This window comes from Lycium ferocissimum, chromosome 10 (genome assembly GCF_029784015.1).
Source record: "Lycium ferocissimum isolate CSIRO_LF1 chromosome 10, AGI_CSIRO_Lferr_CH_V1, whole genome shotgun sequence".
Classification (NCBI taxonomy): Eukaryota; Viridiplantae; Streptophyta; class Magnoliopsida; order Solanales; family Solanaceae; genus Lycium; species Lycium ferocissimum.
The window spans coordinates 52,712,722-52,731,003 of NC_081351.1; the positions used below are offsets into that span (position 1 = coordinate 52,712,722).

General features: G+C 36.0%; 2 protein-coding genes across 5 annotated transcripts in view; one reads left to right on the top strand and one right to left on the bottom strand.

Moving 5' to 3' along the window:
- The first annotated feature begins 2,366 nt into the window (after positions 1-2,366).
- Positions 2,367-14,009, top strand: LOC132034271 (U-box domain-containing protein 4-like). 4 transcript variants are annotated; one of them, XM_059424568.1, is made up of 6 exons: positions 2,367-2,741; positions 8,665-8,741; positions 10,101-10,381; positions 10,610-10,726; positions 10,867-12,852; positions 13,664-14,009. In XM_059424568.1, exons 2-6 carry the CDS (start codon positions 8,723-8,725, stop codon positions 13,721-13,723), a joined length of 2,463 nt encoding a protein of 820 aa, XP_059280551.1. In that variant the 5' UTR covers positions 2,367-2,741; positions 8,665-8,722; the 3' UTR covers positions 13,724-14,009. The 4 variants fall into 4 exon arrangements, with proteins under 4 accessions (XP_059280551.1, XP_059280550.1, XP_059280552.1 ...); XM_059424567.1 differs by having other exon boundaries at positions 8,668-8,741; XM_059424569.1 differs by lacking the exon at positions 8,665-8,741.
- A 3,085-nt stretch (positions 14,010-17,094) lies between these two features.
- The window catches only part of LOC132032369 (uncharacterized), a 2,110-nt gene continuing 922 nt past the window's right edge, over positions 17,095-18,282 (bottom strand). Inside the window, exon 2 of the mRNA XM_059421977.1 lies at positions 17,095-17,478. Coding sequence (XP_059277960.1) covers positions 17,455-17,478 — 24 coding nt within the window. The 3' untranslated portion in view covers positions 17,095-17,454. The remainder of the gene's footprint in view (positions 17,479-18,282) is intronic.

Sequence of the window (18,282 nt, forward strand, 5' to 3'; positions counted from 1 at the left end):
TTTTTTTAAAAAATTAACTCAACAACATATATCAATGGAATGAGTACTTGAATGGAGTTAATTTAGCAAAAAACGTAACTGAAATTGAAGCAAACAACACCCATATATAGTCCACTTGGTGCGAGGCTCGACCTACAGGGAGAGAGAGGTTATTAAGAACCCGCTGGCTCCGAAACGGGAGGCGGCTCCTGGGCCTTTGATATTTTCTTGCAAGTTAAAGATTTTTTACGCTCCAAATTTGAATATTGTATAATTTTCTTTTTTTTAAAAAAAGTTAAACTTGCAGGCAGATGATGTTGTACATACACATTTGTTTATAAATAATCACTTGAGTTGAAGTTAATCTCTTTAAAAGAAGTATTTGAAATAGAAGCAAAAAATTGTAAGTTGTGTGGATGTGTAGTTATGTACTTCACTTGGCAAAAAGAAAAGTTGGTGAAATTTGAAGACTTTCGAGAAAATGTACCAATAATATGTTAATGGTCTTTTTTCTTTATGGTTATAATTTAGTTAGATTTTATTTCATGTTTCTTTTATTATAATTACAACTTTGTCAATTTTAAGAAAAAAATCAGATAATGAAAAATGCAATTTATCTAAACTTTAATTCTGACAAATATATAAAAATATTATCTTTCTGATTTAATCAATACTATAATAAAATTAAATTTTTGTCTTCTATCACAACTAAAATTATAAAAATATTATTTTTAAAATCTATTGATATCTTTCATAACCGCGCGAAGCACGGATAAATTCATTAGTTAAGAAGAAATTCGGGATAATTTTCTTCAAGCTAGGTTTATATTATAGTATAGCAGTAATTGATCTATTTAGCCTTTTATTATAATTAAAAATATAAAATTAGGGTGTGTTCGGTACGAAGGAAAATGCTTTCAGGAAAATAAGTGGGCTCTACTTTCATTAGAGAAGTAAGTTTCATCATTTTTAAGAAACTTGTTTTTATGAAGAAGATATTTTTAAATTTTAACATAACATGAAAAATTTTGAAAAATACTTTTGAAAAAAACATACTTATTTAAATTTTGTCATAAAATTATGCATTGAACCCTCGGCCAAGCAAAATTAAAAAAAAAATCGCAAGACAAGGTTGAATCACAGAGGCGCCGACTCAACTTTGTTAAGGAACACAAAGTCAATATCATATAAATCTATCCTTAAATCCCTTTATTTTGTTGATCACAACACTTGCAAAAATGTCCATTTATTATTTACAACTTGGCTCTGTCAGCACAATCACCATTTTCAAAACCCCAACAACATTGATCAAAAGCTAAAACCCCAAGTCCAGACATTCTTGTTCGTTTTCTATCTACCTGCTTAGCTCTAGTCTTGTTCTACTTCATACAAATTAAGGTGGGAGTTGCCAGAATTCACAATTTTCTTGAAGTTGAGCTAACACAAATTGGTAAAATCTTCAAAATTTTGACCACACGATCACCCGAGTGGCATGTTGAAACAAACTAGGGTTGTATAGTATAGTAGTAATTGGTCTATTTAGTCTTTTATGATAAGAAAAAAAAATATAATACTTATCCATAAACTTTTATGCTTGGGTGTGTTAGATACTTAGAGGAATCGATTTTTTTTTTTTTTTATCTTGCGAATTTTTTAAAGTGAATTTTTTTTTTAATTTTTGAAAAATATTTTTATGAAAGCAAATTTTAAAGATTTCGGAACTTTAAAAAATGAAAAAAGAGTCAACGAGGAACACAAAGTCAATATCATATAAAATCTATCCTTAAATCCCTTTATTTTGTTGAGCAAAAATGTCCATTTATTTAGGAAAAACAAATTTCAAAAGCTAAACCCCAAGTCCAGACATTCTTGTTCGTTTTCTATTATATCTAGTCTTGTTCTACTTCATACAAATTAAGGTGGGAGTTGCCAGAATTCACAATTTTCTTGAAGTTGAGCTAAGTAAAATCTTCAAAATTTTGACCGACGATCACCCTTACAAACTAGGGTTGTATAGTATAGTAGTAATTGGTCTATTTAGTCTTTTATGATAAGAAAAAAAAAATATAATATTAAGGAATTATTGACCCCTAGGAATCTTTTTTTTATGCTATGAAAAATATTTTTATAAACAAAGCTTTTTAAAAAAATAATATTTTTTATACATTATGAACAAAAAGATAATTCCCACCACCGTACAATTAACTGATAATTATTTTTATACCACAAAAAAGATAAAAAATATTTTCAAAAATATTTTCAAAGAAAACATTGTCCGTTATTACCTAACTCAAACATTATTGTCAAGGAGGAACACAAAGTCACAAAGTCAATATCATATAAAATCGACCTTAAAATCCCTTTCTCTTGTTAAGGATTAAAAAAAAAAAAAAAAAACAGAAAAAAGAAAAAAAGAAAGGTCCCATTTATCACAACTTGGCTCTGTCTATCACCATTTTCGAACACCAACAAACATTGATCAAGAAAGCTAAACCCCAAGTCCAGACATTTTTATTTGTTGTGTCTACCTACTTAGCTCTAATTCATCCAAATTAAGGGTTCAAGTTACCAGAATTGACAATTAACTTCAAGTTGAGCTAAGTAAAACCTTGAAAATTCCCTCAAAAGCGCGTTGATTTCTTGGGGTTGGTGGAATCAATTAGGTCCTCTATTTGAGCTTATCTTCTTGGTCTTTTATTGATTTCTCTCTTTTGTGCTTGTGGTCAAAAGGGAAGAACAATCAGGTTTGAAGTTTTTGACTGGTGAGATTATGTTATTTGCTTTTATGCCTGCTTCTTTTTTCTTTTTCTTTTTTTTTTCACTTCAATGCTTGTTTCTGTGTAATTAAGGTGCACTTTGATCCTCGCGATTACCTGTAATTTTCATTGATCTTTGCAAGTCATTTTTACTGTGGTGATGCTTGTTTGTTTCCTATATTGTTTGGATAGTACAACAGTCAAATATCTTTCTGTTATGTTTTGCTGCAAATTTGGGGAGCAAGTTGAAACCCGTGTTGTAATAGGGTCTATGAGTTAGTTGGGCAGTTAGAGTTGTTAGAATTCTGTATGGGGTATTCAACTCTATTCATTCTATAAAGCCAATCTGTAATTGTAATTAGATTCATTCATTGAAGATAATAAGAAGTCTCTTCTCTCTCTCTCTCTCTCTCAATATAGCTATTCTCTCGGTTCATTCCTGAATTAGCTTTCCCCTTCCTCGAGTTGATTCTCCTGGATCGATCATTTCCCATCGATTATCATTCGTGCATTAGGTAGCGGCTTTTAGAGGATGGTTAGTGGTGGAGCCAGAATTTTCATTAGGGGGATTTAAAATATGAAGAAGTAAACATATAAAGAAGCCAACGGGATTCAACACCTGATATATACAACAACAACAACAAACCCAGTGTAATCACATAAGTGGGGTCTGGGGAGGGTATTGTGTACGCATACCTTACCCTACCTTTGTAGGTAGAGAGGCTGTTTCAGGTAGACCCTCGGCTCAAAGAAAGCACCTACTATATATACGTAAAAATAATTTTGATTGTATATACAGTTTAATTGTTGACGGATGAACTCCCTTCTGGTACCCTAGCTCCGCCCATGGTTAGAGCAGTAGTTGATTGTTGTGGAGATCAGGGTTCCACCCTATGGCCCCGGCCACTTGATAGAAGGGAGTGTTAGACAGAAACTTCTAGCATAGTAATAAAGTTTATATCTTTATGATAAACCTGTTCTTAGATTTCCACCTGCCTTTCCGGCTTTCCATGTTTCAAAGTCTCATATGTCCATCTTATTCTTAATTCTTTCTGAAGATAGAGTTGTTGTGTTCAGACAGTATCAAGCTGCATTTAAATAATAATTTTGAACCTAAATAGTGAGTTTATGCTGTCCCTAAGAATGGCTGAGTAAGCACAACTGCTTGGTCTTGGTAGGCAGGATTATTGGGTACTTGTGCTTTTTTTTTTTTTGGTAGCTGGTTGCCCGGTGGATGAGAATTGGCAAGTTGGCCCAAACACTATATTCACTAAAAAAAGCGAGTGGTTTTTCATATAAATGTCCTGAAAATACGATTGCCAAGTGTTGACTAAATACTTGTGGAGAATCAGTCAGCTGGGTGGGGGTTTTTTTGGGGGGGGGGGGGGGGGGTGTGTGTGTGTGTTGCTGAATATATGCTTGATTCTAACTTACCAGAAGTATTCTCCATTCTGATAAAATAGCACATGAGTTTCTGTAAAAATACGGAACAGCAATTCTTAATTCTGGGATTCAGAAGAAGTCTGATTTCCCTTCCTAATAAGTGTGCAGGTGGCAATATTGACTAAAAAGCTCAAGTCTCTAACCAATATAAAATGACTAGATAGAAGACTTGAAGTAGAGGCTCTCTATATCTCATACTTATGCTCACATGGAATACAAGTTGCTAACCTGAAAGAAAGAGTTCTGACAAACAAGACTCTCATGTGTGTTTTATGGACAGTATAGCTGGAGAGAAATAGGGTCTGCTTTGAAGGGAAAACACAGCAAATTTCCAGAATAAAAATAGATGTTTATTATATTTGTTTTTCTGGTTCAAGAGAATTGTTATGGAAAAATTGGAACAATATATGGATTTTCTAGAGGAGTTAGGTGATATGTAGGTGATCTGTTTGTGACAGTAGCTGGTCTGTTGTATTTGTACCATCTTGGTCTTTATTAATAAAATCTTACCTTACAAAAAAAAAAAAAAAAAAAAAAAAACACCTCATGTAAGTCTAATAGCAAATAATACTTAATCTCAACTAGTTAATATCGTCTTTGTATATTCTTTGTTTCCATTGTATTATGTTCTTAGCTTAGCATGCGTTGATTTCAAAAGATTTTTATGCCTTTTTGGAATACTTTGCTCCATGTGATGTTAGATCAACCTCGTCCCTGTTTAACACTGTCAATCATAGTATCGTTGTGCCTACTGACCCGTGCATCTAGAGGTTAGACATGGACTAACTTAGGAAACCTTCTCTCATTTTATCTTTTGTGTACTACTTGCACCGTCTGGCCGCTGTGGTTATTTCTAGGGGTCCAATCTTGTATGACCTTATCGTCTTATTTTATCTTCTATGTGTACTACTTGCACCATCTGCTGGCTGTGATTATTTCTAATTGTTCAATCTTGTATGATCGTATATTCATTCTATTATTAACATTTCTACCACATTCATATTAATATATTGGGAGTTAGAGGTGACATTAATTTCGATATAACATTGTTCACCTCATGACTGTTCTATGGAACTTACCTTTCACTTTGTTAGGTATCTCCTCATCACATAGCACACCCTTGCCCTCTTCCATTTTAGCCTGTGACATCTTCATCACATCGTGCCATTCTCCCACTAGTTACAGTTGCGACTTCTATTTACATGTCCTTAATGACATTTATATATTTGATATGACTTTCTTATTATTCTTCTCCAAAGTTTCAATTTATGAGTCATAAGTTTAGTACAACGACAATTCATTCAACTTTGACTTATGAGGGAGAGGAACAGGCTAAAAGGAAAGATGTGAGATTATAGACACAATTATATAGGAAATACGTGACAATGAGACCTTAATCAAGGGAGCAAAAATTAGTCAAATAGGAGTGAGATAAAGGAATGGACGGAAAGGGAATTCTCGAGGGAAGAAGTTTGGAAAGGAGTAAAGCCCCAGGATCGAATGACTTCACCTTGGTGTTCTTCTGAAAATGTTGGCACAAGGTTAAGGGTGACATATGGGGAAAGTATGACATTTTCGTGAAATTGGGAGGTTTTTTAAAGGTTTCAAAACTTTGTTGACCTCAATCATATTGAAGGACCAATATCAAATAAGAAAAATAACAGACCCATTTCAGTTTTAAAAGAAAAATCATTTTTGAAAAAATAACAGACCCATTAGTCTAGTAAAAGTGTCTGCTGGATTATTGCCAAGATGCTCTGCATTAGACTAAAGAAGGTACTGGACAAGAAACTATCAACATTCAATATGCATTCATGGAAGATCTTAAGAACAATTGTAAATAGACTTTAGTAAGGTTCTAGATAATTGAAAATTATTATTATTATTATTATTATTATTATTATTATTATTATTATTACTATTATTATTATTACAGGTAACTGGAAGAATTTTATTGATGTAAGGGGCCAACTTTAAGAAAAAGCTGGACATAAGTACATCTAAAAGATAACTTTACAGTGAGTGTAAAGAACTAAGAGACTTAGCCAACGCCTCCATCTCTAAAACATTTGCCGAGGTTATGTTACACCAGAAATTAAGCAAAAATATACATTTGTGCTTGAGATTAACCACATTGTCCTTTTTGTTATCAAAAACTCTAGCATTTCACTCTCTCCATACGACCCACCAAACAACTGCTGGGATAGGCTTCCAGATGTAACCCGATGCTTTATGCATATCCTGTTTGTTCCATAAGAGGAGAAAATCAACCGTGCTCCTAGGCATGCACCATTTAATACCCACATGACACAGAATAAAATGCCAAATCTGACTGGTGAAGCTGCAATGCAGAAATAAGTGGTTTACATCTTCCCAATCCCTTCCGCATAGAGAGCAAAAATTACAAAGTATTTTGCCTTTCTTTTGCAAGTTGTCAAGAGTAAGGCATTTTCCATGACCTACCAACCAAGCAAAACTTTGACTTTGTGAGGCGCCTTACTTTTCCAAATAGTCTGCCAAGGCTGGGATTGTGAAGATGTACCGATAAGAGTGTGATAGCAGCTTCTAACAGAGAAGAGACCTTTAGAGTTGGAATTCCAGAAAAGAGAGTTTGAAGTTGAGCCCAGAGGAGAAGTGTTGAGTAGCTCCAAAAGCCGTGAGAATTCTTCAACTTCCCAGTCATTAAAGTTCCTTCTGAAGGGGATGAACCACCCTTTGTTCTGCCATGACTATGCTATTGACAAGAGAGAGCAAGAAGCTTGTCTGAAAAGAAAGGGGAACAAATCCTTCAGAGGAGAATGACCAAGCCACGCATCATGCCAAAAACTAATTTTCCTTCCATTACCCACCCTGAATGAAGAGTGATCCCCCGGTAAATCCCATAAAGCTCTAATATGTTTCCAGACTCCGAAGCCGAGAGGTGGATAAGGGTTGTTAGTGGTCCACGCTGAAAATTATGTACATCAATTGGAGTTAATTAGAATCAATCAGGGATATTTAGGATCAATTAGGATGATACAATTCCTGTAACTATGTGTTCATTTCCTATTTTATGACATGCGTAAAAACTATTTAAACCTTTAATGGTTAAAGGAAATAATCAAGGTAAAATGTTCCTGAAACCCGTCCTCTTTTCTTCCACATCATTTTTTCTCTGCTTTTTAGCAAAAGGATGGAAAATTCTACAAACTGCACTTGTTGTTAGTAAAATGGTGGACTCTAAAAAAAAAAAAGAACTCATTGAGTACTGTGCATCTGCACCTTGAAAAGCCATACAATCATATCAATTGGGGCCTTTGGATTTTGTGATGGAGAGGATGGGCTTCGCAATAAATGGATCAAGTTTCCTTCATCAATCTTAGGCTCTTCAACCGGAGCCCCATAGGATGCTTTTTCTTTGGATTTTAAGAGGGCTCAGGCAACAACAACTATTATCTCCTATAGTATTTATCTTGGCAATGTAATTGTTGTAAGGTAATCTCTAGAGCAGTTACAAGGGCGCTGCTATTTTTTTTATCGGTAATTTGTAACTTTCGTTAGTAAACGAGCAAAAGGGGATGCTGGAGGCAGTTACAACTAAAAAAGATTACCAATACAGGCTTTGTAATGTGCTAATAAAATCAATAGTACTCGAGCTATCATTTACATCAAGTACGGCCTTGTTGTGCCAAAATCTAAGCACAAATATTCAATTTTGTTTGAACTTAAGTACAGATTCTTCTTTCTTCTCAAAATATCTGTCGTTTCTTTCCTTCCAATCTATGTTGCTCGGACTCGGGTACCCAATACGGGTGCCGATCTAGAGGTCGGGTTCTTCATCACATAAATTCTAGGATTTGACGGGATGGAACCGAGTGCAAATACGGGTGCTGGGATACAGCTAATAAATGTTTACGGCATAAAAAGTTGTATAGTACGACATATATAAGTATATATCTCCGTCCATTCTCCGTCCATTCTTACTTGTCATATATACTAAAAATAGATGTCCACTTTTACTTGTCCAGTTTGGAAAACCAAGAGATTATTTACCATTTCATACATATTTTACCCATATTATTAATTATTGGGTTGAAAACTTCATGGAATTGTTGGTGGCTTCACAACTCCTAAAGTATTTTGATTGGTTTCAATCGTTAGATGGCTTAGTAATAATTAGGGGTGATATGGTAAAATTGTCATTCTATTTATGGCTCCTTAAGGGGTGTGCCAAGTCAATACAGGACAAGTAAAAATGGATGGAGGGAGCATTAAACTAACACTAACAAAATTTAATCCTTTATAAGCACCTAATATTTTATTCATAAGTTATCTCGCGTACTGGTAAAGCGTTCTCATACTCTTAGAAGTAAAGTGGAAATAGGAATATTTATTTTTCATAATAAAGTCGTTGTGTTTTCAAATACTAAGGAGATAGATACAATTCCCCTATACTCAATATTAGGTTCTAGAGCATCCAAACATGTCTGTTTTTCTACTTGGCTAGCAGAGGGGGGCTATGCTTACTGTTGAGAACATGAAGAAGAAGAGGATGCTGATGCGATATGTGCAAGCTATCTGAAGGTATGGGACCATTCCAGTGCCTCATAATGAGCTCATTATAGCGTACTGCGATTGAATTAGCTTGACATGGGATCATTCCCTGTTAAAGAATTTCTTCTAAGTTTGCGCCTTCGAAAGGAAGATCAGGAAAAACAGGCATGGGAAGTAGCTCCTAATATCATATGATTCATATGTTAGGGAATGGTGAACAGAAAGAAATGGAGAGGCTTCTGAAGTCATGGAAAACTTGTTTTACAAATGATGAGATTCTTTTGATTTCTGACCAATAAAAAGAATGAGATACTTTTGATTTCTTGTAAATTTTCACTGTACCGATGAGGTTCATGTTATTACAGGTGAGTGGGTATTCTTTCGTAAAGTTGAGGTTCTCTACTTTTTGGATACCACTTGTATACAGGGAGACTACAACAATGACAACATACCCAGTGTAATCCCACGAGTGGGGGGAGGGTAGAGTGTACGTAGACCTTAACCCCTACCTTGGGAGGTAGATAAGTAGGAATTGATCCTTCTTTATACAGGGAGATTGTACTATTATATCAATATAATTATTAATTTTTCCAAAATGGGAATTTTTTTTTTGTATAGGATGAGAAGGTATCTTCAGACTAACATACTCTTAGGATTCTACACTAACCCTGATAGTTTGTACACATGCTTACAATATACTTTTTGGCTTTTGAAGTAAATATTAATCCTTTTAAAATGTTGGGGATCCTTATTCAGCAGCGGATCTTGAGTGTTATGTGTGGGTTCACCGGAACCCAGTAGTTTTTCTCAAACCCTGTTGATTAAAATATCCACTAAATATCTGACTATGAACCTAGTTATTATTTTATATTAACTTGAGGTCGTTGTAGGAACCCATAAATTTCAAATCCTGGATCCGCCTGTCCTTACCCAAATGAGTTTATTAATAAGAGTCAGCTGTATTACTGGAAACTGTCAATTAGAAAGCTTGTGCTTCTTCCTGGTGTGATTTTTTGCGAATAGAAAACTTCAAGCTGAAGTCAGGTTAGAAATTCACCATCTTGCAAAAACTTAATCTGCTCTTCTATGTGATATCTTGAATCTGGCAAAATGTTATCTAGTTAGTGGTATAGCCTGATTTTGTTCCATGATGGAGAGTTCAACAGATGAGTGGTAGAGATCCAAAGCTAATGATCAAGATAGAGCCCATCTATACATTAGTACGACTCAAGTTCTCTTAGTTTTTGGCATAGTTGCACATCAGTTTTCTTATCTATTGAATTAGAGAGATAATTTATCCAGTTTATCCTCTGTAATTCAACTCAGGTGTATAATCTAGCTGTATACTGTTGATTTGGTTTACTGAGGACTTTGATTCTAATTGACCAGGTGGAATGGAGATATCAGTGTTAAAAGTGCTTCTCAACAAGATCTCCTGTTTTTCCCATTTATCATCAAGTGATCACTTAAGTGGTGAACTGGTTCGTAGGTATTACTGTAAGATTGAGGATATACTGAAGCTTGTAAAGCCGATTCTCGACTCCATCGTTGATGTTGAAGCGGCTTCTGGCGAGCTGCTTCTGGAAGCATTTGCTGCGCTTGCTCAACGTGTTGATGAACTGAGGGAGCTATTTGAAACCTGGGAACCATTGTGCAGTAAAGTTTATTTTGTATGTTTGGAGATCTATCTTTTTGTCATAACTTTCATGTGTTGATAAAGCAGATTATCTTATTACTGTCTGCATTTAATACGAATTAAAAATTTTAAAATTGAAAAGAACTCTACTGTTTCTTCTTTGTGCTTATCTAAACTTCACGACCAACATGTAACACATTTTCAGTACTTTCAGCTAAATTTTATCTAGTTTGCTGATATTTTGATTTTGGATGATCCATAGGTCCTGCAAGCTGAAGCATTGATCGGGAAAATTCGAACATGTAGCCTGGAAATACTTGAGCTACTTAAATCTTGTCATAAATGCCTTCCTGCTGATGTAACTTTGACAACTCTTGAGGTAGGTGCTAAGAACATGTCTTCGGTGTTTGTTCTTTCTACCTTTGAGTTGCATTCATCTGACCCTTGTGAAATCTTTTTCATTTATGTTTGTGGATTTCCCATCATTTCTAAGGTGGATGTCTTTTGTTTTGGTTGCAGCTCTATATACTGAAAATTAAGTATGTAGATTATGAATTGATATCAATGACCATCACAAAGGTTATTAAAGCTCAAGTGGAAGGCTTAGGAACCAGCCCAGATAGCTTTGCCAAAATTGCTGATTGCCTAAGCTTGAACTCAAACGAAGAGCTTTTGCTTGAGCTCGTGGCCCTTGAAAAATTGAAAGAGAATGCTGAACAAGCTGAAAAGACTGATGACGTTGAATATATTGAGCAAATGATAACTCTTGTTTCTCATATGCACGATTGCTTTGTCACAGTGAAACAGTCCCAGAGCTGTACCACTGTGCCAATACCTCCTGATTTTTGCTGCCCTCTTTCACTTGAGTTGATGACAGACCCTGTAATTGTTGCTTCTGGTCAAACCTATGAGAGAGCTTTTATAAGGAGATGGATTGATCTGGGTCTCACTGTTTGCCCGAAGACACGACAAACTCTGGCACATACAAATCTCATTCCTAATTACACTGTTAAGGCACTTATTGCAAACTGGTGCGAGATAAATAGCATAAAGTTGCCTGATCCAACGAAGTCTTTGAGCTTGAACCAGCCATCATCCCTCATAACACATGCAGACTCTGGTGCATCCAGGGATACCCATGTCTTTCCCCTTACAAGGGACAAAAACTCTTTGTCCCCAGACTCCGCTCAATCTTTAGGTTCGCCGAGAAAGAGTTTGATTTCGTCAAGTGTAAGCCAAAGAGAGGAATCATCTGCATCTCATCCCCGTTCCTCTTCGGAGGATTCTTTACCTGGAATTGATGGTAATGTACTTGCTTTTGATGTTGAAAGGATAAATATTAGAAGTGAAGACCGGATGGCCCACTCCGGAGAGATAGGTTCACACGGTCGCAGTACATTGGTAGCTGATGAACATTCCCCTCTGGGTCATAGTCGAACAACCTCGGCACCTAGCACACTTGCTAATTCAAACTTTTCCCCTGTAATTCGTGGTGATGGAAATAAGTTATCCTCACAGTCAGAAGCTGCTGCTGTTGCTTCAGGAGATGCGGTGATGGATTCCAAGCCTGCTGGTTCTGTCCTTCCAAGGGAGCCAGAGACGAGACCTCGTAATCAAATGATGTGGCGTAGACCATCTGATAGGTTTCCAAGAATAATTTCTTCTCCTACGGTTGAAAAAAGGGCCGATCTTTCAGAACTTGAGGAGCAAGTTAAAAAGTTGGTTGAGGAATTGAAGAGCACTTCCATAGATATGCAGAGAAGTGCTACAGCTGAAATCCGGTTACTTGCCAAGCATAATATGGATAACCGTATGGTAATTGCAAATTGTGGTGCTATTAGCTTGTTAGTTAACCTACTTCATTCAGAAGACATGAAAGTACAGGAAGATGCTGTTACTGCACTGCTGAACTTGTCAATTAATGACAACAATAAGTGTGCCATTGCAAATGCTGATGCAATCGGACCTCTTATTCATGTCCTCCAGACAGGGAGTGATGAGGCTAAAGAAAATTCTGCTGCGACTCTTTTTAGCCTTTCTGTGATGGAGGATAACAAGATGAAGATTGGGAGGTCTGGAGCGATCAAACCTCTGGTTGATTTATTGGGAAATGGAACTCCAAGGGGAAAGAAAGATGCAGCGACAGCTTTGTTTAACTTGTCAATACTTCACGAGAACAAGACTCGTATTATCCAGGCTGGTGCGGTAAAGTATCTCGTAGATTTGATGGACCCTGCTACAGGAATGGTTGATAAGGCTGTTGCTGTTTTGTCCAATCTTGCAACTATTCCCGAGGGAAGAGCAGCAATTGGTCAGGAAGGAGCTATTCCTCTACTTGTTGAGGTTGTTGAGCTGGGCTCTGCAAGGGGTAAAGAGAATGCAGCAGCTGCTCTCTTGCAACTATGCACTAACAGTAACCGTTTCTGCAACATAGTTCTCCAGGAAGGAGCTGTACCTCCATTAGTCGCATTGTCACAATCTGGCACCCCAAGAGCAAAGGAAAAGGTTTGATGCCACAAACTTCATCCATTTTCTTTTTTCAAATTTTGTGCACTTATAGGGTGTGTTTGGTATGACGGATAATGATTTCCAAGAAAATATGTTCTCAGAAAATAAGTGATTTTCCTACTCTTTTTTCTTGTGTTTGGTATGCAATTTGGAAAATGTAATTTTAAGAGCATTTGCATATATTTCAAAGCAAAACACTACGAGGTTATTGAATTTGGAGTGCAACTTCTGGTGGTGGTGGTTTGGGGTTTTGGTGTGTGTGTGTGTGTGGGGGGGGGGGGGGGGGGGGGTAGGGGGTTAGCGGAGGGGATGCATTGGTGTGTTTTTATTGATTCGGAAAATGTTTTCTCTCAATCTTTTGAGGAAAATAAAACATTTTCCTCCATTTTGTTCATTTTTGAGGAAAACATTTTTTTTTTTTTTTTGATGACATGGGAACCCGCAGCCGCTACCCTTCGGGTGCGCACAGGGTAAATCCAGCTCCTGTGCAATAGCTCGCAAACCACACAGGAGAGGTAAAAAAACATTTTCCAAGATATATAGTACGAACAACGGAAAATAGGAAAACAATTTCCATCATACCAAACACACTCATGGTGTATAATATTTTTACACCATCAGGTTAAGTTACCTGCAATAACAGGTAACTGTTTATAACAAACATAATATGATAACTTGAGTAAATAACCGGCTATAACAAGTTAAATTACATTGACAACATAAGAATTCTTCGCACCTTCCGTGTATCTAACTTAAGCCCTTTTTGATTTTGGTTATGTCTAAATTTTATATTTGTGATTATATGCAGGCTCAGGCACTTCTTAGCTTCTTCAGAAATCAACGGCATGGTAATGCAGGAAGGGGCTGATTTATACATTGAACATTTGGGCACATACTTTTCTTTTAATTAACAGATAATTGATGTGTGTAAATTTGATATTATAAGTAATGTATGTGGAGATCATGGTTCCTCGAATGTTCTGCAGATTTGTGAGATCTGCAAAAGTAAATTAGTTGGAGGCTCAGATGAGTCCATCTGAATAGTTTTGTATGTAAATGTTGAGAAAATTTTAGACGACCAAGAAATTGCTGATTGCAGCCTTTGTAACTTTTTACAGTGGTGAGATTGGTAGATGACAGCTATTCTTTCTTTACTTAGAAATGCAAGTACACTTTTTGGTTTCTCTTTAGATTTCAAAGATTGATAACCAGTGTTAGCTGCTCATTGAACTTGTATTTTACCAGATTAGATATTTGAATGTGGAATATGATAACAGAAGTAATCAGACAATCTGTTTGGTATGTGAGTATTGGAGTCTTATCATGTCATTTGACAAGGCATAATGTTGTTGCAGTTTCTATCCACTTGTTTTTTCTTTAATTGCAAGTTGTTTTCACCTGAGCAAAACAAATACTGAGCTATTGAAGTTTTGGCGCTTAATTTACAAGCAGTCCTTCCCAAATAATATTAGGTACCTGGTAAAAAGTCATCCGCAACAAACACGCCGGATTATAACTGCCTATTCCCATAAGATGCAATCACAACGGGTAACCTCTCCCATTTGGTCAAAAGCCAATAGACATTTCCTTAAAGAAACTCCAAGCCGCTTGTGCTTGTTACACACAACGTCATCCCGCCGACACTTCACTTATCCTTTCATAATCTCATACAATATAGACTTAGCACAGCTCGTGGCTCCCATCAGATGAGCACCTTACCATTTGTGACCGTCGTGTCACATACTTGAACTATTCGAATTCACTTCAGTACACCTCCACTCCATAGGATAGAGAAAACGCTTCATATGAATCCCATAACAAGTCCTACCCCCTCAGACCTCATCACCAATGATCACCTTTCCTGTCTCTGTCCTTCCTCAACTTCTCTTCACTGCCTTCCCATGGTCACTATCCTCTCATTTGATCAATTCATCCACCCAAGCTTACACTTGTAATTCCATTACCGAATTGTTGACTTGCCATCGATACACCCGTGTCATAAGACTGTCATAATAAAACTGGATAACATTGAAGCATTCCCACTACATCACATCTTGAGTAAAATATCCTTGCTATGTCGACTCCCCCTCAAGCACAGTCTTCAAAGTCACAATGCTTATTACCTGGTTATTTTGCTAACTGCACCAATTCAAATTGTCAACTCTCTTCCCATCACTTGCTATACAATAATGCACTTCCTCTACTTCCGAGCAACTAACCCTTGAAGCCATGGCGATCATGCATTCCTTTGTACCATCACTCTCATTTCCTTGAAATATCACCGAACTAAAGAGTCTGAATCACAACCCCGCTCAATTGAGTCTTCAACTAACCGTTGTATTTGCTCCCAAAAAACAACAATAAAGAGATATGTTAAGATCCGGCAATAAAAAACCACAGAAGGATATAATAGTTCATAGTCTTAATTTGGGGACCTAATTGAACAAAAAAAGACGGCTAAATATTAAACTTCATTCTTATAGAACTGATCATATTTCAATATTTTCAAGGAAGAAGAATTTTCTAATGTTACTTCCAAATAAGGAAAGTATTGCGGATAATCTATACAGTATCTTAGTTCGAGGTTTTATATTATTAATTAATCATAAAATAAGGCGTAAGGTACACTATCTGGTGTTATGAGCCAAAACTAAGTAGAACGTGACTTGCACATGGGCAAGGGACTATTTTGTAATTAGGTATATTCTTTCTATAAATAGGGAAATTAGGGTTTGTAATTGGGAGATTGTGAATTGAATATTGAAATAGATTTTCCCCCTTCTCTCTATTATGTTTTGCTTATTGACTTTGTCGGTGACGCTTTCGACTAGTTTATCGGATAATATGTTCAGGGACCATTCTTGTACTTGGTTCCTTAGCATTTTCCTCTGTTTCTGTTTGAGTCGTAACTCCCAAAAAAAACAACAATAAAGATAAGTATTTTAAGAAAATGCAATAAAAACCCATAATAGAATATATATAGTCTAAATTTGAAGATCTAATTGAAAGAAGAAACATAAAGCTAAATATTCAACTTCCATTCTTGTTTATCACAAGAAAAATACACAAAATTCTACTAAAAAATTCTTATAAAACTCATCAATTCTTCTTATGAGTAGGAGTTCCAGTGAAGGGAGGGAATAGTGGAGGAATTGGTGGAAATTTAAAATCAGGCAATGGTGGAAGTGGTAATTTAGGCACAAGGCCATCGCTGCCACCAGGAAGTGGTGAAAATTTAGGAGTATCCTCAATGCTAGATTTCAGATAAATACGTCGCGGCCAATGAATGGTTGCACTTTTTTTTTTTTCACGTGGGGTTTCTCGGTACTTACACCAGCATCATCTCCGATGGCACTACCAGAAAGTGGTGGAAATGAAGGATCACCAGCAGATTGGAGAAAGAGGGACACGTTGCGGCCAATGTCACGTAGAATTTCTCGGTACCTACACTTTCAACTGAAGTTTTTGCGAAACAACAGTTGAATAATAGGAAAATGCAAAAGAAAAAGAAAATAAGAGTCGAAAAGAAGGTGTTCTTAGTCATGACTTGGAGAGCCTGCTTAGAATTAGAATGAAATGATATGTGATATGGTGAAGAGCGGAATTCATAGTTTGAGAAATGAGTAAATTGATTAGATAAGTGAATCCAAATTTTATAAACAAGATTACAGAATTAATATAGTATTAGATAAGAGGAAGATAAGTGAATCCAAATTTTATATGGATGATCACAGAATTAATTAGATAAGAGATTGAGTTTGAATATTTTTTCCTGGTAATTAAATTAAAAAAAATGTTTGATAAGGTAATTAAATTTCTTAGCAATTATGAAATATTATATATTTGTTAAGGATGATTTTCTTTTTAATTAGGTGAGATTACTGCTAATTTTGAATATCATTGCCAAAACATATTTTTGCTATACTGTATAATAAATTGTTCCAAATACCTTTTTAGGTTTGCTTAATAATTCGTCTGATTCTTACATTTGATTTGTCTTAAAAAAGAATGTCTCTACCTATGTTTATTGAACTTTTTAGAGTTGAGTTCTATACACTGACTGTGTAAAAGATATTTATACAATCGGGTGACTTATTAAATAATTATGAGTAAATTATTTTTAAATAAAATCAGCTATCATTGATTAAAATTTATTAATTAAAATAATCTTTACATTATCGCTATATATAACTTGTATCATTTTATTTTAAGACGAGGAGGAAAAGATAAAAGAAGATGGACCTTTTTTTTTTTTTTTTGGTAAAGCAGATCCATATTATATATGTAACAAACAACTACAGGGGAGCAATTTGTTGTGGCCCAGCCACCATATTACAGGCAATAGAGTTAGTAGTCAAACTAGGAATATTTACAACCATAGAACTATTACTAAGCAACACCGATGCTAGTCCAGCAGTTGATGAGTTCGCCATACGTATTGTTGGCTCCCCCCTTTGATCCCTAAACAAAATATTGACAACTACTGGTGGTGGATCCCAAAAAAGCCGTGGAGAAGACAGTGGCTCATGGCCTGTTGCTAAAGTCGCCAAGGTGTCTGCTAGAGAATTCTGCTCCCTATAGATATGCCCTATAGTAGGGCTATTCAGCAGTGTGATGAAGAACCTGCAATCATCAAATAGAGAAGAGCAATTAGTTTTATCACTATGCAGTAGCTCAACCAACTCCTTAGCATCAATTTGAACTTGAAGAGGTCTGAGATTATATTGCAAGGCAATCTTAAGTCCTATCAGAAGAGCAAATAGTTCAGTTTGAAATACATTATGTGGGGGAATAGAAGCAACAAAAGCCAGTATCCAATCTCCCTTGTCATTCCGAAAAACACCTCCCAGCCCATTGAAAGTATCGTTAGGATCAACCCGACCATCGGTATTAAGGATTCCACTTAAGATATAGAGGGATTTTAGTTGATGAAGGAAACTTCTGACCAGTGAGAAACCAGAATTCGCTAGCTAAAACATGAACAGATTTAAAGTCAACTAAGATAGATTTCTGCTCAAAGACAAATCTGTTACGCATATTCCATATACACCAAACACAATATGGAATGAAAGTAGTAGCAGGAATAGAACGGAAAGATCTAGTCGGGCTCATATGAATGAGTTGATGTAACCATGATTGAGGGTGGGAATTAGACCGAATGATGTTTGAAATTCTATGAACCAAGTGAATACTATTCCAAAAGGACAACACTTTTGGGCAGTGAAAAAACAAATGAACAAGGGTTTCTTCCGCATTAGAATGACAAAGCCTGCACAAATTAGAAGGACAAATTGAAAGATGCTGTAGGAAGCTAGTAGTGGGCAATCTTCCATGGTTCAATAGCCACAAGAAGTGTCTTATTTTGGGAGGCAAAGCAAGTGTCCAAATCCATTTAAAATCTGTTAGAAGGATATTAGGAGCAGGTGT

Bases quoted from the DNA above. Each gene is read 5' to 3' on its own strand.
- LOC132034271 (XM_059424568.1), top strand. The intron at 10,727-10,866 runs GTAGGTGCTAAG...TTTTGGTTGCAG, and splicing joins TAACTTTGACAACTCTTGAG to CTCTATATACTGAAAATTAA. The intron at 12,853-13,663 runs GTTTGATGCCAC...GATTATATGCAG, and splicing joins CCCCAAGAGCAAAGGAAAAG to GCTCAGGCACTTCTTAGCTT.